Below are 27,650 nucleotides of genomic sequence, written 5' to 3'. Positions count from 1 at the left end.
TAGGGGCAAATCTGATTGACAGCACTATCACAGAACACCATGCACTTATTATCAGGAGGAAAACTTTGGTTTGGAGTTTCTTGCATGTCCTGTTTGATGGTGCTGCCACTCAGAATACCTTTTCACTCTGTTGTTCTATGAGGAGCACATAAAAGCTTTGCAGCCCATGGGAATGGTTCACCAAAATTACTCAGATGCTGGTGTATCTTTGGGAGAGATGCCTAAATCTATTAGGATTTTGAGTTCCATAGTACACTCTCAGGACAGTGCCATTTCTGCATTTTTCATTTACTTAAGGAAATTCAGCCAATGTTGAATGTGGATGCTCACCCCACTACCTGTCAGGACAATTAAACATTGCTTAGTTTGCACTTCAAACTGATTAAAAACCAATCCTTCTGGGGCAACTAACTGTAATTCTGTAAAACACGTTCAGTTCTGGTAAATATTTTACCCAGATGCTTGACCTCACTACCAGTGACAGAAGACATGGGAAAGCCCAAGGTATTTCTTTGTCTTGGTCTTTGCAGGTAAGACTGGTCTTTAGCCACAGACTTCTCAGACCTGAAGGAAAGGCTGGAGCAAGGAAGACTTACCCCTTGTAGTTAAAGATGATTCAAACACACAGGAGCACTCAAACACTATGAGACATGAGGAGAGGTATCCATGGCTATTGAGGGTGCTGGTTGATGTCACTGAAGGGTATCTTGATTTTTTGTAAAACATCTTGGTGATCAGGAGGCATTACGGACAACTGGAAGGAAGGACATGTCACTCCCGTTTTCAATCAGGGCAAGAAGGAAAATCTGAGAAACTACAGATTTATCAGACTCATCTCAATCTCAATGGGAAGGTGATAGAAAATTTTCCCCTGGTAGCTGCTTCCAAACATAAAGGCCAGGAAGCTGACTGGTATAACACTGAAACACAAGAAAACTTTTTTAGTGTGAGGGTGGTTAAACACTGGAATGGGAGGCCCAGAGAGGTTATGGAATCCTCAGCCTTGGGGATACTTAAAAGCCACTAGACATAGCTCTGAGCACCTCAGAGCAGCAAAGCTGGAGCAGATATCTCTAGAGCTGCCCAACAGACTCAGCCATGTTGTGAGTATTGATTTTAACACAGCACATTTCAGGAAAAATACTAGATATGCACAGCAAAATCTTGTTTTAATTTGTGAATATGCTGTGCCAGCATCAAGGGTGCCACCTGACAAATATTGTTACAATTACACTCAGAAAAGAGTCACATATTTGAGTGGACTAATGCACAGTTTGTTTGTGATCATACACATGCATACCTGTATGCTTAACATGACCCAAATGGCAGGTAAAAAAGAGGTAAGTTTGCTCTCCCCCCATCTCCCTAAACCTGGTTTATCAGGGAAAATGGCACATTCTGCACCTTTTTTTAAAATAATTTTTTAATAAATCAAATCTTCCTTCTATGCCTCAGAGGTATGGAGTTTTATCTCAGCAACAGGACAGTTCTTACCCTGACCTACAGTACTAGACCTATTCCTTCAGTTGTCCAGTGTCTTTCTGTAGCTGTACAGATGAAAAGGCAGGTCTGTCACTCCCCTGAAATTACACAGAGGCACACTTCTCTTTCTTTCTAGACGTTATTTTCTTTTTAGTTTCTTCTATTACTTTATGTCATATGAGCAGGGGAAGTCTAGGGTTTGTTTATCTTCAGCTGTCTCCTCTGCAAGTTGTTCAGCTATTTCCTTGGCTTCTCTGCTAACCATAACGCTCAACCACAGGATTCAGTTGTTCCTATTTCTTAAAAAACAAAGTCGATGAATTACAATATAACAGTGTTCTACCCACAATTATTTCTGTTCCTCTTCTTGCCTTCATAGTCTTCTTTCCTCTTTTAGTATGTTTTCTTCACCTCCAACAGATCATTCTTTCTCATACATAAGAGCATACAATGCTTCTCTTTCTGCTGAGCACAAGGGAACTATAGGTGCAGTTGAAAGGAAGGAGTTTTATTCATTTGTTGGTGTAATATAATTTTTTATGTCTATTAATATCATGCTACTGGGTTATGTCTCTAAATGATTCTCTAGGACTTGTCAGGAACACATTCAGCACTAAGAACAAGAGTCTGAGAAATCTGGATTTGACTTTTGACTCAGTCATCCCTGTCCTTCTCTCAGCTCACAGCAGAACTCAACTTCCTTTTTAAACATCCTTCACTGGTGGAGGAGCTGTTTGATTTACTGTAAGAAAATCCTCCAATTGGATCAAATCTGGTTTGTAAAATTAATGAAAGGCTGACCTGATTGTCTTGTGAAGGTAATTCAGAGAGACATGCTAGTGCTCCTGACCCTCCTGACAAACAAGGACATCTCCTTTCAGCAGCTGCGTTTATGGACCTCTCCTTATCAGCACCCCAGACCCCAAACCTGGCTGGCTTGTAAAGCCAAGCCAAGCTAAAGGCTTCTTTTCCTCTGTGCTGGTTTCATTGCAGCATTTCATGTGAGCAGCTCGGTGTGCCGAAGGTGCTGGGTTACAACTGCTGTCACTGTGATCTCTGCTCTGTCAATATTATCACATTGACTCACTGCTTTCATCCCAGTTTAAATAGCCCAGAGATGCAGTTAAAAAATAAATGGATAATCAAAGCTTTTCCTCTAATTCTGTTTTTCCTCGCAAAAGTGGAGAGTAAGGATCAAAGGATCACTCTCTGCTGCTGATAAAACAAAGCCTGGAAACAGGGATGTTTCTGTCGGCTCTAGGGGCACGGATTTCCAGCCGTGAACGCGTTTCACGGGTGCTGCTGTGCATGGCAGTGCCTTCCTCCTCCTCCTTTCTCAGCTGATGCCTCGTTCCTGCCCTGCCCTCCAGTGGCCCAGCGCAGCCACAGGGCCAGGGACTGCTGCTCTGCAGAGCCCCAGCCGGGATGCTCCAGCTGAGGAGAGAAATGCTGCAGGTGTGGGTGCTCGCACCGCAGCCGTGGGTGTCACGGGTGGCGAGCTCAGTGCCAGCAATAAGCACAGACCGTCCATATGAGGCTTGCTCTGGCAAATGATGGTGATGAAAGCACTTTGTGCAATCAGGGATCTGATCTCCCAAACTGCTTTTCTGCTCCTGCCTGGAATCCATATCACTGGGGACAATAGAATACTAAAGAGCCCAAATTTCTGTCTGGGTGGGGAGAGAGATGAAAATATGGTTAACAGAATATTTTCCTTACTTTAACAAAGTGTTTGAATCTTTAGCTTTGTAGCTGCAGCTCTCTCCATAGAGAGTAGCAGGCATGACTTCCCCAGGTATTTTCCTGGGGAAGACTGTGAGAAGGTCAGAAAAAAAAATGATAAACAATTCTTATCTCCACTTGCTGCACCTGTTGTTGTGCACATGTGAAATGTGTTATGAAGATTTGTTTACCAAAGGGTGATTTCTTAATTGGATGGTGTTTGGATTGATTGACCAATAAGGTAAAAGCTGTATTGGACTGTCTGTAAGGGGATGTGTCTCTTAATAAATGAATAGAATAGAATAGAATAGAATAGAATAGAATAGAATAGAATAGAATAGAATAGAATAGAATAGAATAGAATAGAATAGAATAGAATAGAATAGAATATTTGATCAGCTTTCTGGAATCATGGACTCAATGCTAATTATTACCTGGCTGGGGACCTGTGATGACAAACCTTTCCATACAATAAAGAGATGGAAACCAGTAGCATTCCAAGGAGTGCTAAGCAACAAAAGGATGTTCTGTGTTTTGGCCTTGACAAAACAGTTCCTTGGCTCCTCTGCACAGACACTGCTCCAGAGAAAAAGGGGTTTAATGCAGCAGTATCCCCTCTCAAAGCAATCAGAGTGACCAACAGACTGAAGGAAGAGTCAAAGCAAGCAAACCTTTTTCTCAGTAGGGGGTGGAGAAGCCTGAGGATTATGGCTAAAAAAGATAATATTCAAACATCTGGGAAAGCAATTTTTGTCTTGCTTTCCCATGAAAGGTTCAGGACAACTGTGGGCTGCAGAAGCCATCTCTAAACCACCTTTCCAACCTGGTGTGTGGCATCTGTTGTCTTAGCAAGACATTTATAGAACAGAGCAGTGACTTGAGAATGTAATGAGGAAGTGATAGCTCAAGGATGGATTATAGAATGAATTCAGAAGTCTTGTCAGGGTCTAGAGACTGAGATACAACTGAGAGTCCAGTCAGTCCTTCTTCCAAGTGCTCCAGTTCAGGGTGCTGACATAACTGTAATCCCATTGAATCCCAAACTATATGCCCACTAAAAAAAATCCCATGCTACTATTTTGGCTCTGCTATCACTCCTTGCTGGTGTTTCAGAATGGAGACCTGGGCAGTCCCAAAATTACATCCCTATGAAGATCCCAACATTACAGCCTAGCCCATGTAAGGGGAAAAAGAACAAGGATGACAGAGATCTGCAATCTGACAGTTCAACATTAGTAGGAGTGCCTGAACAGCACAGTTGAAATTATTTTGATGTCACACAGCTTCTCAAGGGCTATTGCTTGGAACCTTGTGGCTTGGGGCAGGATTCAGGTACTAGGGCCAGCACGTGTCATGGCAAAACAAATATTCATAAATATAACAAACCTGACAGCCTCAATAGCTTGTTGTTCACAAGGATGCAAAAATACAGCAGATTATTTGGTGTAAATCTCAGTTCACAATATGCAAGTAATTTCTTTCATCTGCACAATAGTTCAGACTCACTGGAATTAAAAAGTAGGTATTTCTTAAAGTACAAACATAGGGAATTATACATTTTTCCATAGAAAATACAAGTTCATAGTTTGGAGATTACTGTTATCAAATTTCTGCTCTTCTTCCAATGTAGCAAAAGATTAATTAGGAAGAATGGGTTTGTGGTTGACCTGCACTGTTGATGAGCCAAAACATAAGAAAAGACAGGGACCTTTCATACAAGGAAGTTCCAGTTCTGAGAGGCAAAGATGGGCTGAGTGGAAGGCAGCTGCAGAGTAGAAGCCTGCACCACAGTTACACAGACTTTGGAGATAATCAATGGAGACAAACCAGCATTGCAAGAAAACTGCCCCCCCTCATCCCAAAGAACAGCTCCAGACAGGTTTATCTAACTTATGTGAGATCTTGATGCAGAGACAAAAAAAAACAGTTGCAGAAGTATCTCTTTCTCTGTTGATTGTAAAGGGAGACTGGACAACAAACTGAGATGCAGAATGTGACAGTACAGAAGTCTGTACTGAGCAGTGAACTCTGTTTCCTTATAATAGTGCTGGATTGTTGGTTCTGCTGCTCTGCCACCCCAAAGATAAACCTGAGAAACGGGAATTTCTCAACCATATCCATGACTATCCTCAATCATCCTACAAGGAAAACCCTCTTTTTCTGTTTAGAGACACAAGAACTACTGCCCTAATAGGAGCTTATTTTTTATAAAAGCTCATACATCACTGTATGCCTATGAATATAGCAGAAACTGCAAGTCTGCTTTCCACAGTCAAAAATAATATTAATTATCATATGTTTAATGTGTACTTAATATGTTTAATGTGTCTTAAAATAAGCAGCACTTCCTGTGCCTGTTTGGCCTGTGGGTTGCACAGTACAGGTTATGTTGTTTATACACATAGGACAGCCAACTCTACAGGTGATTTTGTGTTGGCCTCATTTCTCTCTGTGGTGTTTTTGGCTGGGGTAGAGTTAATTTTCTTCCCAGTGGCTAGTGTGGGGTTATGTTTTGGATTTGTGCTGGCAACAGAATTGGTAATTCAAGGATATTTTCATTATCAATGAGCAATGCTCACACAGCATCAAGGCCTTTTCTGTTTCTCACCCCTTCCATCAGCAACGGGTTGGCATGCACAGGGAGATGGGATGGGACACAGCCAGGAGAGCTGACCTCAACTGACCCCAGGAATACTCCAGGCCATATGCTCATGCTCAGCAGGTAAAACTGGGGGAGGAAGCAGGGGGAACATTCAGAGTGCTTTCCTGGGGATGCCTGAGCTCATGCCTGACAATGGAGAGTGAATTTCGTGTTTTGCTTTGCTCGTAGGCATAGCTTTTTCTTTACCATTTAAACCGTCCTTATCCCAACCTAAGAGTTTTATAACTTTTACCCTTCTGATTCTCTTCCCTGCCTACATGGTAGGGGGGGGAATTAAGCAAATGTCTGTGTAGTACTTAGCTGCCAGCTGGGATTAACCCATGACATTCTCAAATTTTTCCCAGTGGCGGCTGCTTAAAAAGAGCTATTACATATGAAAGTGCAACTTTAAACAACATTCCAGTTCTCCAAATCAAAATTTCTCTAGACATGGTAGCAGAAGAGTGCTTCTGAAAGTACTATAACCTCTGAAAATGGGAATTAGATAAATTGAGCAAAAGAGATTTTTTTTTTTAAATTAAGAATCCTATCCTACAAGAAACAAACTATTAGTTACATTGGGGAAAAACCTAATTTTCAGTTAAAAGGGTTTTTTTATACTAATGCATAGTAGTTTTACTCTGGTGATCTCAATTCATAAGCCTTTAGGTGATGATTGTGTCTCCATAAAACCAGAACACAAACTATTATTATTGTAGGTGAGTTCACAAGTATGGTTGGCATAGGTTTGCCATTTTCCCTTGTTTCTCAACAAAGGAAATAACTGAACCCACCAAAAAAAAGCTTGTGCAGTTGGCAGGGACATAGTATATACAGTTCTTTAAAGATAGTAACATAGAGATGGGGCAGCAGCTCCAAAACAGTGAGTCTTCTGAATCAGCATTTTTCTGTACTGACCCCTTCCAGATAGGGAAAATTAAAAAAATAAAATCCAGCATTTGCTCTCAGAATTCTCTGCATTGCCAAGCACAACAGAGACCTTCCTAACATATAAAATTAATGGATTAGGATTCATCCTTTGGGACCCAACGGAGCAGGAGTTTAAAAAATGTTCTTAAACACCACTGTTCATTGTTTTTACTTTACTGGGTAGCTGATACCTTCTAAAGATAAACATTAAGAAATACCATCCCAAAACTTACAAGATTTTAAGAATGCACAGCACTGTTGCCACATTATAACTGTAAGGTTTTAAAATTATTACTCCATTTTCTAACAAGAATTTTCCAATTCTTACAGCAAAAGTATTTTTAAAGATAAATTTCAATGACAATTTTATAAAGGAAACCAAGTATAATGCTTCTTGGTTACTATTGTTTCATGTTGGCTCTTGAGAAGTTGATTGTGGATGGATTGCTGGACCCAGAAGGAACTGCTGGTGGGGGCAGCAAGGTCATTTTCATTTGCTTTTATCTACAGAGGAGAAAAAGACAATACAATATCATCTTTCAAAAGAAAATCTCTTCTTTGCAATTTGTCACTCAGAGGTAATAATGGAGAAGGAGTGCTAGGAGCTAGAAAGAATGATTATTGCTCCCTCACTCTGCTGAAGCTTTAGCCTTTAGTCCTCTCTATTAGAAAAGCTTTTCCCCTAGGACAGAGAAAAACAAATAGGATACTGCACTCTGTTGCTGCTACTGATGCCCTGGATGAGGTTCACTGTAAGGTAGCTTTAAAGAATGATATCATGAAATATGGAAAAGTTAATTTCACCCTCCTACCATAGCAGGTCTGTTCCTGTCCCATATTAATTAGCACTAAGAACAGACTCATTTTATCTGAGGTAAAAACTGGGGCTTTCTGTTCACCTATTGGGAAATCATTTCCCAAACTAGTTGAAACATTGTTGAAACACATACACACCCAAAACTTCAGCTTGGATTTTGGCATGCTTCCCACCACTCACTGTTCCCCCTGCCCACACTAACCCACTCCCCTGCTGTAGCAGACATCATTTCAGCTGCAGCTGGCACAGAGCAGCAGCATGGCCTGACTGTGCCTCCTGAAGGGCTTGCCTGGTTTTCACCTTTTCCTGAAGTATTTCCTCTGCCTGTTGAACAGCTGAAGAGTGTGGTGCTGTCACTAGTCCTTGTTCCCAGTGCCTCACCCCACTCACATGCTGCACTGCACGGGTCTTTCCTTGGCTTTTCTAAGAGACACTTCAACTCACCAAGGCAACAGAAAACTAACCCAGAAAACAGAGCTAATTGATTTCTGCTCACAGAAAGATCTGCCAAGCACCAGGGCACATACAACGACTGTCAATACCAAGTTACACACTGTGAACACTGCAGAGGAGGGAAAGGGAGATGCTGGGTGTTACTCCTGTTAGCAGTGATGAGCTCACACTAATTCAAACACTGCTGGCACTGCCTGCAGCACCTTTATTTGTGGAATCACAGAATGGTGTAGGCTGGAAGGAAGCTTAAAGATCATCTAGTTCCAGCCCCTCTGCCATGGGCAGGGATGCCTTCCATTAAACCAGGCTGCTCAGATCCCCATCCAGCTTGGCCTTGAACACTTCCACAGATGGGGCATCCACAAATTTTCTGGATAACTAGTTCCAGTTCCTTACCAACTTCACAGTAACGAATTTCTTCCTAATATCTAATCTAAATCTACTCTCTCTTTCAGTGTAATGCCATTCTACCTTGTCCATCTACTCCATGTCCTTGTAAAAAAAATCCCACTCCATCTCTCTTATAGGCTTTCTTTAGGCACTGAAAGGCTGCTCTAAGGTCTCCCTGGAGCCTTCTCTTTCTGTGAAGACAGCTTTTGTTTTTGCAAAACAAATCTGTCAGTTTAACCCAAACAGCACATTTTTTGGGGGGTTATTGTCTGTAACACAGGGACAATAACAAATTTAATTTTTCACATCAAGCTGTTTGTAAATTTGCAAGTCAAACAGTCATGCTTCATTTTGTTCTCTTGTTACTAACTGAACCCAGGTTTTGTATGGGCCTTCATACCCATGTCTCAGTCTAGCAGCTAAACTTATCAGTTTCTTTCAGCTGAACTTTTTAAATAAGGCTCCAATCAAAATGAGGTTCTCCATGCCTGGGATGCCAGACCTTTTTGTTGAATTTACAGATACCAAGACAACTTAGCTTCTGAGAGGGCTTATTTCAGACAAGCCTTTCACCAGATAAACAGCCTGCTACCCTTTTCTTTTCTTGAGGTTTCAGAGAAGCAATAAGTAGTCTTTACTAAGAAAAAGAGATGGTTACCTGTAACAGCCAAAACTGAGGAATGAGCCTGTTATTTTTGTGTGACAGGTGTTCCTGCGACCGTGCCTGTATATGGTGCCCTCTTGACAGGAACAGGCTGACATACCTGCAATAAAATATTTTAAATCTTTCACTATTTTGTCTTCTCTTGCAATTACTAATTGGACAAAATTGAAATAGAAGTCCTATGATAATCTGTCTTTCTATGAAAAGCATCCCAATATTTTCATCTAACTTCTCTCTGGGAAAGATCTCTTGCACTGGGATTAAACTGTTCAGTTCTCAGCTTTCATCAGGAGATGATGGCTAAATCTGCTCAACACTGCAGCAATCCAATTCTAAATCCATTTTTAAGAAACAACATGTGCCACCTCATTTTATGGATTCTTCTATTTGTTACAGTATTCACATTTTCCAGTGATGTTTTTAATATATCAGGTAAGAGAGGTAAATAAATATCAATGAAACAAAGCAACTTCTGCCTTGTGTAGATATCTATCACTCACTATTCCAGTTGCTGGCTGCAGGAGGCTGAGCTGGTTGAAAAATCACTTCTGAAGACATGCTGCAATTGATATTTGGGTTAAGGGGAAATTCTCTCTAGCTTTGATCGGAAATGGTAACCACTATATTCATGGAAGTCTTTCAGAATTGTGTAATTATCAAATTTCTTATAAATTTCAGTTTAGTTTGCTTTTGATATTGTATTGTATGTATAAACATGCAGACAGCTCACTACATGCTGTGAAATTGTGTTCTTTGGAGGAAAGCATCCTTCAGCCACTTTCACATGCCCTTCTCAGTCCATCAAGACAACAGAAAAAAGGAAATATACAAAATTATTTTGGAGGCATTTCACTGGGCCTTATTTCACATGGACTCAGCTTTTAGATCCTGCAATGAATCCCACTGATTGAGGTGGTGATTTTAAAATGTACTTGCTCAGTGTGCTTTACTATTCACAGTACACTAAGGATGCAAAAGCACCATGGATGCTTGCACAGTAAATAGGCACTGAAAATCCAATCTTTATGTATTTGAAATATTTCTCTTTAAAAAATAGAAGAAAACAAAAGCCTAAACAGAGCTACTTGCTTGGCCCAGCAGTGCCCTTTGCAGATGTTCTGTTTTAACACATTCTTGCTGGAACACAGCAAAATGTTCAGTGGTCTGCAGGGTTTATATCAAAATATCTGATCCATGAAATAATTAGAAGATTTTTTATTTCTTCCTTGGTGCAATATTTCTTCCTCCATATGAAATTTGGGCTCTCTGATTTTCAGTGAAATCAGTGATGAAATGTAGCAGATTACCCAGAAGCAAAGCTTTGTCCACTTTGATTGCAAGTAGGACATGCTTATTTTTAAAAGTACTGAGGCTTAGTTCACGAGCTGGACAGACTACTGTAAGAGCAGGAACTAGTCTACAATATTTTTCTGTAATATAAAGAGCAATAAAATTTGGGTCCTTCGTTTCCTTTCCTCCCACCTTGGCATATTTTGATTAGTAAGGAAAATTACCATTGAATCCCCAAACTTCTTTTCTCAAGAGCTAGTTATCCTCATGCTGTACAAGGCATTTCAGAGATTTATTAGTTTAATTAACCTGTTCCCGCTGTCTGACTCGTTGGTAGACATATGGAGGGAATGGTGGACGGGAGACATATTTGCCTTCTCCTGCTGTGACATTGAAAACTCCACCTTCATAAACCACTTTGCCTCTAGAAACTGTCGCAACTGGAACTCCATGGCAGACCATTCCTTCAAATATATTGCAGTCATTTGCCTGGTGATGTGTCTTTGCAGATATTGTCCTGTGTTTGCAAAACAACACACAAAAATTACTATGATTCGTGCATTTGACTTCATTATAAAATGTTGATAAATTGATATAGGAAGAAAATTTAGCAACATTATTTAACTACAGCCCAGTACATCAGAGAGCAGCTGTAAAAATAGGATAGCACAATAACATTTCATTGAACAGTAATTGCATTTCAAAAGAATGAAGAGGGAGTCAAAAGGACAGAACTCAGCAGCCTTTAAATGCAAAATTTTCCACTACAAAAGAGATTAGTGGAAAAAACCCAGGTTATAATATTTTCTTTGGATAACATGATTTTATTTTGCCTTGTCAAGCAAATATCTATGCACAATTCGATCAGAAAAAGCTCTGACCTTTTAGCTGGAATGACTTGCAATTTCAAGTTTGAAAAGCATGGCTGCAATGTTTCAGAGATTGAGTCTCACAAATAACACAAAGACCATTTCATTGGAAAGTCAGTAGATGGTAATGATTTTTGGTAATGCTTGGTGTGAGCTCAATTGATTCAATGACTGACAGCCCAAATATCTTAAGGCTGCTAAATAATAAAGACATCACACCTCTATTTATCTTTCCTCCAAGGGTATTAAGTAAATTAGAATTCAGACTTCAGCAGTATTCATTTGACTGATTGTATTATTGGGTTTTGTATATATAGACTTCATTCTATATGATTTCCATTTTTCTAGACCATTTTTCCAATCCCAGCTGGCTACTTTAAAGGCAGAGCCAATGCTAGAGATGACATTACTGTCTGGAAGTTCCAGGCTGTTTATACCTCCTTTATTGTCCATTTTCCCTACTAAGCTACTTACTATATACTGCAACAACAGACTCTGAGTTTCAGTTAACTATATTATTAGCTTCCTGTATCCAAGCTACAGATTATATATATTATTTAGAGAGTTTATATTTTTATCATCATTTATAGTTTCTGAAAAGAAGGAGGCTTCATGCCTCCTTTGGCTACTAATCAGGCTTTTGACTACTAATCAGGCTTTTTCCAGGATGGGTGCTCATGCAATCAAAAATCTATCATGCATATATTATGATGCATATATGTGCATACATATTGTTCCAGAGACTGCATCTTTCTGCAAAGGAATTATCAAAGTCAAAAGGAATATGAAATATTAATTGATTAATATATTGATCCATTTGGAGAAGAATTTTTTTAACTTTTGTCAATATCCTTACCAAAATGAGAAATGCAAAAAACTGTATATTACTTGAAGTATAGCCATTTTCAAAAACAAACATACTAAATATTCAAAATTATTACATATAAAGAGGAAAAAAGTATTCATGGAGGGACACTTAGTTTTCTTTCATATCATTCTGTTGAACTAAGAGTAATTGGTTCTGCTAAGGGCTACATTTAAATCTTGGTGGTAACTGACATTTCAAAGGCTATATATATGCATATGTAAATACTGTCTATGACCAGTCTGCCCATAGGAGTAAAAACTTTGTCTTATACAACACACCTTGAACAGAAAACTTATGCATGCCTGCTCACCAACATCAGCATCACCTTGTAGGTTCACTTTGGGAAAAATCAAACCTCTCTTGTTTTCACTGGTCCTATCAAACAAATTTATCCATGGTTGTTATAACAGCCCTATTAGGAGTTTCTGAACATATTCCTCAGGCTTATTGCATTGCCCTTATGGGTGCAATTGCTAGAACAGTAAGTAAGAACAAATGTAATATAATAATCTTCAGCATTCTCTGTGTATATATCCTATCTACTTGCACAATAGCACCAGGACATGAAAATAAAAATGAAGAGGGTAATTTGAGGAAACACAGAAAAATAAGCAAGATTCTTCATCAACATGTGAGCTGTTTAAATGTGCTAGAACAGGACCACTAGAGGTTACCATGCCTCCAAGGTAAGTACGTCCTTCATTTAAAGAAACAAAATGAATGGAAGTTGGCACATTTTAAGGTAATATCCATTTGTACAGCTAAACTTTGCAATAGGACAAAACACATTTCCAGAGCTTGCTTCAGCAACAAACCTCAATAGAATTCATTTACAGCTTTTATGTTGAAACAAGCTGTTGATCATGCTGCCCTTTCTGAAGGTGAAGTGCATTTTCCTTGATGGAAATGACCAAAATTTGCCTGTGACTTAACCCTCTGACATTATCAATGTCAGTAAAAGTTTCAGATAGCAAGCAAGCAACCCAATAGAACTAGATGGTATGTGTGGGTCTGAAGCTTACAATTCAGCAACCTGATGCAACAGACTGTTTACAGATGTATCACCCATTTCAGCAGCAGGCAGCTTAGCAAAGTTCTGATGTTTATTCTCAGCTAATGGCAAAAACAGTTGTAACCCACTAATAATCCAAGAAACCAAAGCTGCTACCATGGTAGAGTACAACTTAACAGCTGTCTCCAGCATCCCAAGTGATGCTGGGGTTACTCAGCATGAAAACAGATTCCTTTTAAAACTCTGTATTGTATTTTTAAAAGAAGACTTGTAAAATTACCTAATTCTGGTTATAAATTGCAGTGGCTCTTTTTTCAAACAACCCTTTCTCAAATGGAGGCTGAGATCAGAACAATTACTTCAACATTTCAAAGAACATTCTCCTCTACAAAGAGGATACTCTAAAGACATCAGGTCCTATATTGCTCTTACTTATATCAGTGTTTCCATGCAGTTCACTTCAGCCGCTTTTGATACACCTGACTTGCAAAGCAATTTGAAGTTATTAATATATACACTGCCATTCCCTAGTACCAAAGAGGAAGACATGCTTCTGAAATTGTGTTTTTTTCACCAACATACATCTGTCCAACTAATTTAGAGTCAAAGAATAATTTAGTCTAAGAACAACTGACAGATTTGCTCTGTATGAAGATGCAGTGACAAGCAGTACTGTATTTATTTATGCTGTACATGGGAAAGGACTTTACAGCCACTCCTAGAGTATTGCAACTAATTAAATACAGACTGCAGCTTGAAACTTGAAAAAGAGCAGCAGCTTAGACTAATGCAGCAACACATAAGATGAAATTCAAAACTATACAGGCAGTCAGCTCAAGTTAAGACCTAAAACTTTGTTAAGGAGTTAGAGGGACCAGTTTTCATCTCAACAAACATGTCTACGCTTCAGTCAGAGATGGAAACAGCAAACAGTGAGTTACAGCTGGGCAGGAGGGGGCATGGATGAAGGGGAACCATTGGATATTAGAGTGATCTTACACCTTTCCTAATGCATAGGACATGAAGCTACATCAGCTCTAGAACCTAAACTTTGACTATCATAAGGATTGTCCTTTGAATTTTCAAGGTCACATAAGCTAACAAATGAAGAATTTAATTACATTCAATAGAAATGGCTACATACCTCACTCAGATTTCTTTACAAAGTTCAGAGACAGGAATATGAAGGAATGCTGTAGATGACAGCCCTCAGGCAAGAATAGATGTTCAACATTTCAATAAAGGGAGGACACGTATTTTATAATCAATTAATTACCTAATTTAAAATGTAATAACAAAGCCTGTAATTGAAAACAGCTGCTTTGTTGACAGCTGCCAAAGAAAACCAGTTTATGCAGGAGTGAGTATTTGAGCTGTAAGTAAATTCTCTCAATGCTTATAGTGCAGTATCTCTGAGCTGTTCAGAGCTGGGGGTAGGTGAGAAAAGCCACTTTGCTGAGGACACTATCAGCCTTTGTGAGTTGTCTCTTCACCTTCACATGCCTTTGAACTCTACATATTCTTAACCTGCTTTACTAAAATCTAGAAAAAAACAAACCTTTCGCCTTTCTGTGTTTTCTGAGTCACCACTCATTTATAATGAGAATTAAGAGTTTTATTAAAAAGAAAAGCAAAGAACAGGAAAAAGAAAATAGAGGAAATATAAGAAACTATTCAAATCTGAGTGTAAAAATTCTAGCTATAAGCCTATAATGTGGATTAAAAACCTTATGACCTACTTTATATTAAGGAATTGCAATAACAGCATATGCAAAAATAGGCAGGCAACTATTTGTAAAGTTCCTAGCCCCTTAAAAAATATCTTCAATAAACATTACTTTTGAGTAGTCATATGAATTGAGAAGATCTGTAGATAAAAAGAGATGCAAGAAGAGGGAGAAAGTTAATGTTTGGGAGCTTCAGATCAAAGTGACTTATCTGAAGAAATGGAATATTTATTTCATGCAATCATATCTCCTAAAATTCATCATTTTAAGGGGATTAGACAATGACAACAAAATATTTTTTTTATTATGGTACGTAGCTCATTTGTAAACAATATTATCCAGTCTGGTCCTACCAATTGTTGCAAGCTGATACAGAATGGAAGTGAACGTTTGCGAAAAACTGTGGGCAGAAGAGAAGCAGTAATGAAAAAATAGCTTGCAGAAAATAGCTTGCAGAAAAGCATACAAAAAGAGAAGAACACAAATTAGTCTATACAATGACTAGAGAAGATCTTGAAGCGTTTACAAGGGGAAAAAGTCAGAATTATGTAAAGGGAAAATAAAGAATTATTTAATTTTTTGGGTAACATTTCTGAGATTTGCTTCTCTGAAGAGACCAAGTGACATTTTGGAGACAGCAAGTTACCAGGGAAACAAACATCAAGCACTCTCAGAGAGGCTCATCTTGTTACAGGCCACAGAACCCGTGCCACTGAGGCTGGAAAACATCTCTGGATATCATCTATTTCAAGCCCTCTGTTCTGATCAGGGTCAGTCAAAGTAGGCTTCTCAGGGCCATGTTAAATTGGGTTTTAAGTGCCTCCAAAGAGGGACATCCACAATCTCTATGGGCAACTTGTGCCAGTGTTTGATCACCATCACAGAAAAGCAGTATTATTTATCATGTTGAAATGAAATTTCCTATAGTTTAATTTGTGCCTATTGTTTCCTTCTCCCCATTTTCTTAATTTGAGATAAGATGTCTTTGGCAGGATTCTGGTGAATTAGTGTACATTCATGCATGCACACTGCTTTCACTTGTGCAGAACATGGGGCTATTGAAAATGCCAGAACATACTTGTTCTATGCATAGATATTTGTACACCACATTATTTCATTTTGTCTCATTGTGATTAGATGCAGTCATCTGTATATTCAGTATTCAAAATTATGCTCATTCATCATAAGAGTAAGATAGATACAGCATTATTTATTCTAATCTGCTAACATCCTGGTTTCTTCCTCTCTTATGTTACTAAAAATTACAGGCAGTTACTTGGCAGAGTGCTTAAACATTGTGAGTCCCCACTTAAGCCTTTGAGGCTGAAGACTTGACTACAAATGAGACAGACATAGGCTACAGATTTTGGTTCTAACAAATGCAAAGGATTTAGCCATGAACATATCTGCATGGAAGCAAAGGCATTGAGGGAACATATGCCACAAGACAGGGGAACTCTTGACATTTTGCTGATTCACATCCAGTCACTGTTTCCCTTAAAATGCAAAAATACTAGAAACAAACTAGAAACAAACCTCTTCCTCTGTCATGTCAGGCAGGTAGATTACAGAGTGATGTGTCCCTTTCCTCCTCCCATCCCCACTAAAGTTTTCCCACATCTCCTGCTGGCCAGGGCCCCACTCTGGCAGCAGCACTGGGGCTGCAGCCACCACTGCCCTGCTCAGGGCTCCAGCCCAGCTCCCCCAGCAGGTGTGGGGCACACCCTGGGCCTGCCAAAAGGGCCACTCCAGCAAAGCCCAGAGAGGATGGTGCTACCTGCACAGCCAGCCCTGCCTTTGCAATCAGAAGTATCTAACTTCTCAGCTATATTTAATGAGGGAAAAACCCTGGGGAGTGTGGCTTCCCAATTTGCATGTTGTTATAATGAAGTGGCTGGACTTAGAAAGTTAAACTCTATTTGAGACAGGATTTTTATCCTTATGGGTGTTTGATCTTGCCTTTGGGACCTGATCCAGAGTTTACTTGCAAGGATCTGACAGGCTACAGTGAATTAATTGAGCTCTAATATCTGCTGGGAGCTGGATGTCTCTTTACAAGATTTTTAGGACCTTCTGCCCCTGTTTTACAAGGGATGCTCAGCTCTTTTCACTGCCTGAATTGGGCACTGCAGTGTTTGGATTCCTTGCTGAGCATTTCTGAAACAAATCCTAGAGATTTTATACTCTTGCTTTCAAATAGCTAAAGGCATCAGCTACAGAGGACACTGACTTGCTGACAGGTGAAATTCCCTTTCCCTTACTTACCCTGCTTTCTCCTCCTAAAAAAGTCATTACAGTTGCTTTTGTCTCAGACTTGAGGCTTTTATATTATTTGTGTGCAGCCACAAAAGAAGTCAGTGAATAGTCTTGATCAAAGCACAGATTAAAATAAGATGGTACAGTGAGTACACATTTGCTGCCTACATGCATTTTCCCAAGGAGTTTTCACAGAACAATTCTGTATGCACAGACTGTACCCTTGGGATGAGGGTGTTGAGGTCTGCAATATGATATTTGGTAGCACATGGCTTGCAATAAACCAACAGATCCCTTTTGTATTTTTGTGGCCTTTAATGAATGGAATAAGTATAAAGAAGCTAACAAAAACACCTACTTTGGGGCATGACTCACAACCCATCTTTTGTAATGCAGTTCCTAACCAATTTGTACATTTACTGTTTCTTCCCAATAATGCTTGCTGTCATGCAGACCTGCTAAAACCAATATTCAGATGCTTTTAAACAGAGTAGCAAATGATATAATTGTTGATATAGTATTTTCTGCAGAGATTACCAGAAAATGCTACAGAAATAGGCCAGTCAATGAAGCTGACACTTGAAAGCCTCAGCTAGAGCAGCAGTGCTGGAAGCAGAACGTTAAATTGCAATTGCTCCCAGTTTGCAGAGCAGTCACGTTGAATTCACTGGGGTTTTGTAACATAGAGAGAAAATCCTGAGTGCTCAGATAGCACCCGACGTTATTGGGCAATGATGTGGGTGGGGAAATGCCACTGATTTTGTGGGGATACAAGTTTTTGTATGAAAGAGCTGCACTACCTTTCTAAATGACTCTAGAATCTTCTGTATAGACTTCCTCTGACAGACAGTGATAAGATCAATTCCTCACAGCAATATCTCAGCAATTGCCTAACTCATTAGGCTGGTATCAATCAGAATTCTAAGACTACAGCAAAACAACCTCCAACCAGAATGGGAAAATTGCAAGACTTATGGTTGCAAGTAAGAAAAAAAATCATGCACAAAAGAGGAAGAACTTAGCAAGAAAGAGGAACAAGCCTATTGTGAAACCAAAAATCACTCCCCAGAATCAACAAAGCACAGGAGGCTGTGCCTCGTGTAACATATTAAATGGCTGAATTCCATGAGCTAGATCCCTTTTTTCTGCTGGGCTGTTTATGCCCTCTTCAGGATTTGTAGTGAAATTAATAGACAAGTTCCAGTGAGATTTATTTATACTGTCTCATATAGTTCACAAAATTGTACCTGCAGAGAGACTGTTCCCAGGAATACCAAATGGATAAACAATGGAAACAGTACCAGATCCCAAAGAAAAATGTTGGCTGAACTTTAAATAAGCTTGCTCAATAAGAAAATGCAGTTCAAATGTTTAAAAAATGCTTAAAGAAAAACTGCACCTTCACAGCTAAAGAGGGTGAAAAGGCAATTAGAGCACTCAGGAGAGAGGGAAGGGGGGAGCAGAAGAAATGTTTGACAGGAAAAAAAATTAAATAATTACAGGAGCTGACAAAGCACCTTGAGAACATTGTCAGAACTCTGTTATCCCTCTAGATTAATTTGTCCCCAGGCAGAGCAGAAGAGAGTTCAGAAAACAATCCTTCAGGGGTTTTTTAAATCAGAGTTCATAGCTCCACTCTCCTGAAATAGCTCAGTGCTGGTATCTCAAAATATGCCTACTCAACATGCCAGAAGGCATAATGCACATGAAAATCTCCCTGACCCAGCACTGGGCAAGCCTCTATGTTTATTTGGGTTGTCGACACTCTTGAAACTTCTTTTGCTGATACTGTCAATTTTTTATGGGACTTCTGAATAGCAACCTCTGTATGCTCAAGTGTTGTAGCTTAAAACACATGTTTTTGGTACTCATTAATATACTGAAATGAGTGAGCACTACATATCAAAGATCAAAAACCCAGAAGATTGGTTAAAGGACATTTGCTTGTGTAAGGTAAATCTAGGAGGGCAGAGGGTGTGCAGCATGTTATCTTTTTGGCTACCAAAATCAGACATGTCCAGTTACAATTCAGAACTTTCCTACACCATGAAAAGAGTATTCAACTTTTTCCTTCTCAAAAATCAAAGGCTGAAAGCACAGTTGTGTGGTCACACTGCTCACTAGAGCTGAGCCCATGAAGAACACCACCACTGCAGAACACTTCCTGACCTGCTGCTGCTGTGTGCACGGGTGATCAGAGGTAGGGCTTGGCTGTTAGAGTTCCTGCAGACTTGAGTTACCCTGCACAGCACTGGGACAGTGCAGATGCACTCACAGAGCTCTTAGGCAGCTCAGCTGAGATACAACTCCCCAGGAGATCTGGCTCTGACAGACAGCCCTCAGACCATTTCCAGGCAGCTTTAACAAGAGCAGGATGGGCACAGGAGCCAGAGCAAGACTCAAGATATAATTCCCGAAATATTTACAGAGGCCTGACTATGGAGTTGGCTGATGGTGTGAATACACCTGAGGACAGGAATCAGCTGTAATGCACACTATGCTGTGTGAGCTCACTTCAAGTCATGCAGGGTGAGACACCATGTTCCAGATTGCAAGGCAAGACATATTCTATTACCATCTGTATGGCAGTTGTCTTTTGTAAAGTAGGCAGTTTGCTTTATCTCTCTCTCTGAGTGCTCACAATCACTCCTCCCTCGGGAGGGGACATCTGCTGATAACAGGCAGTTATCAGGATGTCAGTGCATGGCTATTAAGAACTATATTCCACTGTGATATGCTCCGCCCAGAGGGAGGAGCCAGGCATTGCTACCCAGATATAATCCAGAGTTCTGACATACTAGCATGGCTTCTCCACTGGATTCCCCAGAGGAACAGCACCTGCCTCTTCTTCTGCTGGATCTTTGGAGGAAGAATACATCCTTCTCTACAGGACCCCCTTGCTCCAACAGAGCCACCCCTGACACGCTGGGAGGACTGCAGCCACATTTGCAATTGGACTGCTACCAACACCCTGATCAACAGGGTGACAGGTTGAGTTCTGACTCAGAGCTGTTTTAGTGTACTGCATTGTTTGCTTTATCCTTTTATTTTTCTTCCCTATTAAAGAACTGTTATTTCCTGGTACCATATTTTTTGCCTGAGAGCCCCTTAATTTAAAATTTATAGCGATTCGGAGGGGCAAGGGGGGTTTACATTCTCCATTTAAGGGGAGGCTCCTGCCTTCCTTATTAGACTCCTGTCTTTCCAAACCAAGACACACCAGGACACTGTTTGTGCATCTGTCAGTGCCACCAGCTCTATTCTAGCAGAATTACTGTGCACACAATCAGAAAACTCCTTAAATAAAAGTATAAGCATGAAAAGATTGAGCTTCAGAAGTAAGTTCAATCCACCTTTGATCATGCTTTAAGTGGCTCTAAGTTCAAAACTCAAGTTTGTAACGGGTCACGGTGCAGCAGACTCTTCTCCATGCCCTTTGCAGTGGAGGAATTCAAACATACTCCTGCACTAAAAAGAGTTGCTCTAAAATCCCAAAGGAGTTATTTTTACTCTTAGGATACCAAGCTCTGGTTGCATAATGTACAGACTTTTTAATTTTTGTACTTGGTCAGCAATCAGAGAGAATGCCTTTTAATCCATCTAGAGATCAAAGATCTCTCCTTACCTACACTATTGTTGGAGAAAAAACCCTTTAATTTTAATTCACACGAGGTGCTATTTAAAACTACCATAACCTCAACTAAAGGCTTCTTGTTGTACAAAGGCTTTGTGTTGCTTTTTTCCTGCAGAAAAGCTGGAAGGGTTGGGGGTGGGGGGGAGGGGGGAGAACAACTTCCCATGCATACCTTGTAGCTTCAGGATCCCAAACTACAATGTCAGCATCAGAGCCCACAGCAATTCTGCCCTTCTTTGGGTAAAGGTTAAAGATTTTTGCTGCATTTGTGCTGGTAACAGCTACAAATCTGTTTTCATCCATTTTTCCACTGTGCTGCAAAACAGTACACAAAAGCAAACTTGTTACTTTTTTAAAAACGGAATGAAAAAATGTTCTTGTTTTTCTGTTGAAAAACTTTTTCTGTTGAAAAACTAGGATGAGTGACATCCATCATTTTTTTTAAAGGTCATACCGAAGAATTTAGAAGGAAAAGTGTTTAGAAGTAAAAACTATTTGTCTCAGATGCCCATAATGCATACTGTATGTTTCACTACATACAGTAACTTTATCTTACTTTATCCCACAGCAAACAGAAAAAAAAAGACAACTTTGAACCAAACATTCTGTGGATCCAGCCTCAAGTCAGCTGAAATGAAATGTTTTAGGTGGCTTTAAATCTGTAGTTCTGCTCAGCAATTTCCTCAGGAAATGTAGCATCTCTGGAGTATCTTGGTTTTGAAAATGGTGACACAGTATCAAGGGGAGCCTAGAAGGTGATAAGGCAAGGCAAGGTACAATGTGTAATACAGGAAAACTGATTTGCAAATACAGCGATCAGCAAATGCTGCAATCAAGTAGTATAAAAAACGGATTGCTGACGAGACATTTCAGCAAAATAGCAAATAACAATGGATATACATGTCTTGAGACTGTCCACTGCTGTGTCACTAATTAAATCCAGCTGCCATGACTGTTTTTTGTTTGGAAAGCCAACTACACGGGCAGTAATATTGTGCACAGGTGAGTCTGGGAATCAGACTACCATAAAAACATGTTTATGGTGGTCTGTGAGCAGTCATCTGAGAAGAAAAGTATAATGAAAATGGTGAACACTGCTTTTCTAAGTAATAGTGTGTGGGAGGAGAGAGAAGCTGCTCAAACAAACTCACACAACTGTGTAATATTTTACAAATGAGAAAAGGGAGGATATTATCAATTGAAGAACTTTTAAAAAATGAACTTGCCCAACAGGATGCACTGTTCAAAAGTAGCACTGATGAGCACATTCATGTCTCAGTTTCATGTGAGCCACAAGCTAGATTTCTGTTTACACCATAAGAAATCTCACTAGAGCTGTGCCACAAGGAAGTATAGGCACAAGTGTGTGTTTTGAACATATCAACTGAAGCTGAATCCCAGATAAGCAAGAGATATCATGAACCACATTCTTACCAAGTGTGTGAGGTAGGTAATTATACCGTGACAAGTGAATATGTTTCACAGTGCCTTGTCAAGGTGACATCACCACTGCAAGAGAACTTCAATAGAACTAGAACTTCCAGAACGTCACAGTTTTGCATTAGCCAGAGCAATCATAACACCTAGTATGCAGCAGATTCCTTGAGAGATTTCCTTACCTCCCTCCTCATCAGACATTGCCTGAGAAGCACTGACCATTCTTGTGTTGGCAAGAGAATCTGAAGTCAGTGGGACTTGAAGCTGCTCGTTTCATCTTATCACATTTGAGAAACATTTATTAAAACATAAATTACAAGTTGACAGGCACACCACTGTGCAAACTCCTCCAATAGCTAAGTTGGAGAGAGATCAAAAAAGGAAAAAATACACAGCTGATAGAGTTGAAGCTGTAGGTACCTCTTTTATTTTCATTTCACAAGCTGAAAAAAATGCTTCAAGGAAATATACTTGCAATACCACTGAAACAATAGCAATCCCTTAATGCTAAACAATCAAAATGATTCTTCAGTGAAATACTTTAGACACTAAGAATCTTCTTCCATGTTCCATGAGCATAAAGTGAGAGCTAATAAGAACTATTATAATTTTCAGTTGAATGAGTTGTCCTATGATAAACACACTTGATAAAACTGAAGAGTTAATACTTGCTGAGAGATCATGTTTTGTGGGAGAAATCAATTACCTCTATGTTAGGACATTTTGATTTACTTACCACGCCCTTTTCCCATATGACTGACATCCTATCCTCCACACCATTCACTCCATTAGGGATTTTTGTGAAGTCATCTTTGCCCAGAGCTTTCTGGCATATGTCAAAGGTGCAATTGTCAGTCCCTGTCACAGACAGATCACCACTGCAGAGAAACAAAGTTCATTATGAATCAGTGCATGTACCAGACAGTACCACAGAGGAAAACCTGTTGTAAGGCTGGGTGGACCAAAATATCCATCCTTCAAGACAAAAACTGATATACCCTGCCAGCCTGCCCTCAGTCCCATCCTCCAAGACTGCCTCCACAGTAACAGCCAGTTACCCTATGAAGCAGTTTCCTCTTCAGAAACCCCTCAGAAGAAAACAAGCACCAACACTGACTCTTTTACTCGGGATATGTCAAAGACATCCCACAAATGGAGGAACTGTCCACTTTGCCCAGAACAAGCAGCCTGGTTTCATCCTCACTTTGGGCAGTTTTAGTCTGCGTCACTCTATATGACCTCTGAAATTACTATGGATCTGCACAACAGTTATTCTGTGTTCAGGCATACCTTTACAAGCTGTTCTGTCAAATTCAACCCTTTTGTGCAGTTAACCCTTACTGGTAATGAGATATCAGCAAACCACACATCTTGTTAAGTGCAGATATCCCAAAGATACTTCTTTTTCTACATCCTTCTTAAGTAGATGTTATGAAGTGAATATCTTATATGTACCTTCAGAAGTTAGCAGGCTTAGTTTTACGCAGCAGTTGAATTTCAAGTGAAAAAGACATCAGACAACAAACCCCAGAAATCTAGCTGTGACCTCACCTTTTACACATTTCCCACTGACTTACAGCCTGTCTTCCTGGTCATGTTACAATTTTTGCTGTGGTATGAGCAAGGCAAGGTTTATTGAATAAAATCATATGTGGATAGAAAGCTGTAGGAGTTCAGAGAAATAAAATATGAAATGAGAAATTTTTTTCAATCTGTGATTTCACCCCCCATTTCTCCTTTCTGATAATGTAACATTCTGTACTTAGAAAATCTCCAGAGCATCAGCCTGCTATTATGTACTCCTGACAAAATTTGCTGTGCATTTGGGTATCAGTGGTGACTGTTTGTTCATCTGCTTACTTGGCCAGTAAGTTCATGAGGAAACCAGGAGTAGATGGATCTGGTCTCAGTGGGGGTCCCATCACATATGCTGCAGCATGAGCCCAGTCTTTATTCCAGTAGTTGGTGCCATCAGTGCCAAGACTTGCAGCAATAGGCTCCCCAAAAACCACCTTTCCTGAAAAATATAAAGCAAAGGTATCATTATCAAACAACATAGAAATGCATAACTTGTATTTTCTCTGCTAAGGATTTTTTTGGTGGCAATGAATTTAAATTTAAATGAGTGCTTCAAATTAAAAACCTACATATGGAAGGACATAATAAACTAAGCTATAACACATCATCTTTGTTCTGAATTTTCTGCTAGTGATTTCCCAATATATTTTCTCCTAAGAACATTGCTTGGGCAAGTTTTTTAATTAAAATGTTGATAGATATACTATAATGGGTTTTACACATTGTTTACTAGGAATGTGATTGAGATTTCAAAAAGAAAGCAGTCCTCAGTTGCATTAATTATGTTTAAGATTCATATACTTGGTAGTACCTGTTTAGTGCTCTGAAATTACTGACTACACAACAGTGTCAGTTAATATATACAGCATACAGATCTTGCAAGGTGGCACTTTTAATTGTCAGGAAGAACAATATGGCAGGAGACATAAACCAGAAAGTATAGAAAGATTTCCCAAATCAGAAACTATAAATAACTTAATTTTTAAAATTATCTCCCAAGTTTTAATCTTTTATCCTTTGCTGCACAGTATCCTATTTTCCTCAGAAGAGGACACCAACCTAGACTGGCTGTTAGCCTTTGGACACAGCCACTTTTTAATCCTGGGAAACATGGATTTGAAACTCATCACAACAAGATGTTTCACTCCCTGAGCAAGTGGTCCAGACACTTTGCAGTTCTGCAGCAGACAGGTGGAAATGCCTGCATTTGCAATGGTCACTAAAGAACCAGGATGAGCTGGGACCTTCCACACCCATTCAGAGGCCACTTGGGGCTGGTAAAATGCAGCCTCTGCTGGGTCCCAGCAAGAGCCTTCTCCCTCCTCTGAACCCTACAGACAGTGGATATTTTGCATTGAATGCCAGATTTCACTCCAGACACAGTTTCTATTGGAACCACCACTGCATTGTCCCAGCAAGGTCACAGCTGGTGATTGCTTGGTGACCCTTCTCTGACTTCTAGGTGTAAGTCATGCAGTCATGGTACTGTGGGGAAACAAAAAGCAAAGCTTTGCAGATCTCTCTCTGTACATTAGACTGCTACTTGTGTGAGCTACTGGATTGTAACTCCTGCACTGGCATAGGTAGATACTGAGGAGCTCAATTGTTTTCAAAATACACTTCTCATTGCACTAGTGCCATTCCTGAAATCTTTTCTGCTAGATTTGCTAAAAGGCCTCAAACAACTTTATCTCTACATGGTTCAAGGTCTGCTTTGGTACTACTGAACTGTACATTTATTCCAAGTACAACCAAGTAAAACTTTGTCCACAGCCTAAAGCCTCCCTGCTAGCATTACTAATTTGCTACAACCACCTCGGTGTCAGTGCACTCTGACATGCTCAATGTGCTTGTCTCATGTTGATGCTTTGGCTTGGAGCATTCTAAGTTCTCAGTCCCACTTACCTACATATGTTATAGATTAATACTTGGGCTCAGAGGGAGACTACCATTTTTAGACTTGAAAACATGACTTAGGCAGATATTTACTGGTTTTTTTACATCTTATTTTTGGAGCTCAAAAGCACTGACTATGAGGCCATGCATGGAAGTGATACGATCACTCACTGATGAGGAGATGTGAGCAGATCAGTGTTTTCTTAATTCAGAGCTGAATGAGGAAACCTAAGAAGAGACATGGATAAACCCAGGAGAATGGATGAAACTAGGATGAAACCTGGTTCACCTTAGTTCAAGGTCTTCCCTGACTCTTGCAGGAACCCTTGGCCTTCCCTGGCCAACTCCAAACACTGTATTTGAGGGTAGGCTGCCACCAAACTAGATGTATATAGAGAAGTCTGGTATATGTAACCAATCTGTCACATTTACCTATTAGTCTTTTGGCAGATTTTTCATTTTCAAAGCCACCAGAGAGGGGAGGGAGGGGACATGTGGTTTGTGTCTCTTCTTCTGCATTTAAACAAGCTAAGGAAGCTTTCATCCAAAGTAAACTTGAGCTATAAATCATTAGGACATAGCTACAAATTATTAAAATTAAAATTGTAGGAAAAGAATAATTTTTTGCTTAATAAATACTTCAGAGAATAATAGAAAAATAATTTTCTCATCATAGTTTCACAACATGAAAGTGAAAAGAAGTTTCCAAGCTCCCAGTTGGATATGCTGAACCGATTCTAGCTCATGTACCATAGCTGATGACAGTATTTCTGCAGTCAGAGTTTGAGCTGACCAGCTCCCTTTGTTCCCATGAGTGGGGAGGAATAGAAGTTATTCCCTCAAGTGATTTTGAGTCTGAACACTGCAGTTTCAACAGACTACCTCTGGACAGTTCTGCTGAATGTGCAACTTCCTGCATTTCACTTGGGCCATGACAAGCCAGCCTGAAGGATACAATAATATCAAGATTCTGCTTTAAGCCTAGTAAAAAGGAAATTCTGCACTAAGGCTCTTTCAGCTGAACTGGCAACAAGGGAATTCTGCATTAAGGTTCTTCTAGCTTGATTGACTTCTGCCTATAGGCATAGAAGTGAAGTAATGCAGTAATAAATCATGTCTTTCAATTTGTTATATTTTCCAGCATTCAATTAAAAAAGGAACCACTAAGTGTTCTGCTGCTTGGTCTTCTTGACACCTCTGAGCAGCTGGTAAACATCTGTATATTTGGTGACTTTTTATCACATGCCCTAGCTGGCTAGCCAGGGCTATTTTTAATAGATTGCTTTATCAAAAAGAAGAGCATTCAATTGCTATTTTTGTACCACCTACCAGAACTCAAAAAGAGTTGAAATACTGATAAACACCAACTAACATTGACAGATTTGAAAAACTGGTCCATATGTTCTTATTCTAGTAGAAGTTTCAGAAGCACTTAGGATAAGGTCATATGGGGCAAAGATACTCACAAGCTCTGAAAGGAGCAGAACTGCAAGGCAGGGTTTACTGAATCACAGATAGCACTGCATCCATTAGCCTATACACAGCATGGACCTGAGCTGTCCCGCATGAGACAGCTAAAAATTGACATTTTTAGTTGCATTCCTGTGCTCAGAATCAGCTTGAGAGTTTGTATTCCCTCAGCAATGGACATGCCTTTCCCCTCACCAAGAAGAGACATAACCCGTGACTGTTGCAGGAAGAAATCTTGTAAGCCTAAGTAAGCGTCTTAGAATCTGGCCAAGGACATATTTTTCTATGCACCTTTTTAAAAAGGAGAAACTTTTATTAAAAATTACTTTTTCAGTAAGATTGTGCTCTCCAGGTTTCCACTAGACAGTTCCATTCCTAGCTGTAGCATCACATTAAATGAGAAAAGGGACCTGACCTTTAATCATCACACTGCAAGATCCTTAAGGTCCCTTCCAACCCAAACCACTCTATGATTCTATGGTCTCCACCTTTAGCTGAGATTTAGCTTAGATTG

General features: G+C 39.7%; 1 protein-coding gene across 1 annotated transcript in view; it reads right to left on the bottom strand.

The window, feature by feature from the left end:
• Nucleotides 1-6,918: 6,918 nt before the first annotated feature.
• The window catches only part of DPYS (dihydropyrimidinase), a 31,011-nt gene continuing 10,279 nt past the window's right edge, over nt 6,919-27,650 (bottom strand). The window contains exons 5-10 of the mRNA XM_064703568.1: nt 24,053-24,209; nt 22,929-23,070; nt 20,928-21,070; nt 10,699-10,906; nt 9,094-9,199; nt 6,919-7,279 (exon numbers count right to left, since the gene is read on the bottom strand). Coding sequence (XP_064559638.1) covers nt 9,125-9,199; nt 10,699-10,906; nt 20,928-21,070; nt 22,929-23,070; nt 24,053-24,209 — 725 coding nt within the window. The 3' untranslated portion in view covers nt 6,919-7,279; nt 9,094-9,124. The remainder of the gene's footprint in view (nt 7,280-9,093; nt 9,200-10,698; nt 10,907-20,927; nt 21,071-22,928; nt 23,071-24,052; nt 24,210-27,650) is intronic.

This window comes from Zonotrichia leucophrys, chromosome 2 (assembly GCF_028769735.1).
Source record: "Zonotrichia leucophrys gambelii isolate GWCS_2022_RI chromosome 2, RI_Zleu_2.0, whole genome shotgun sequence".
Lineage (NCBI taxonomy): Eukaryota > Metazoa > Chordata > Aves > Passeriformes > Passerellidae > Zonotrichia > Zonotrichia leucophrys.
The sequence above is the reverse complement of the archived record's forward strand: the minus strand, read 5'-3'. Positions and strand labels throughout refer to the sequence as shown.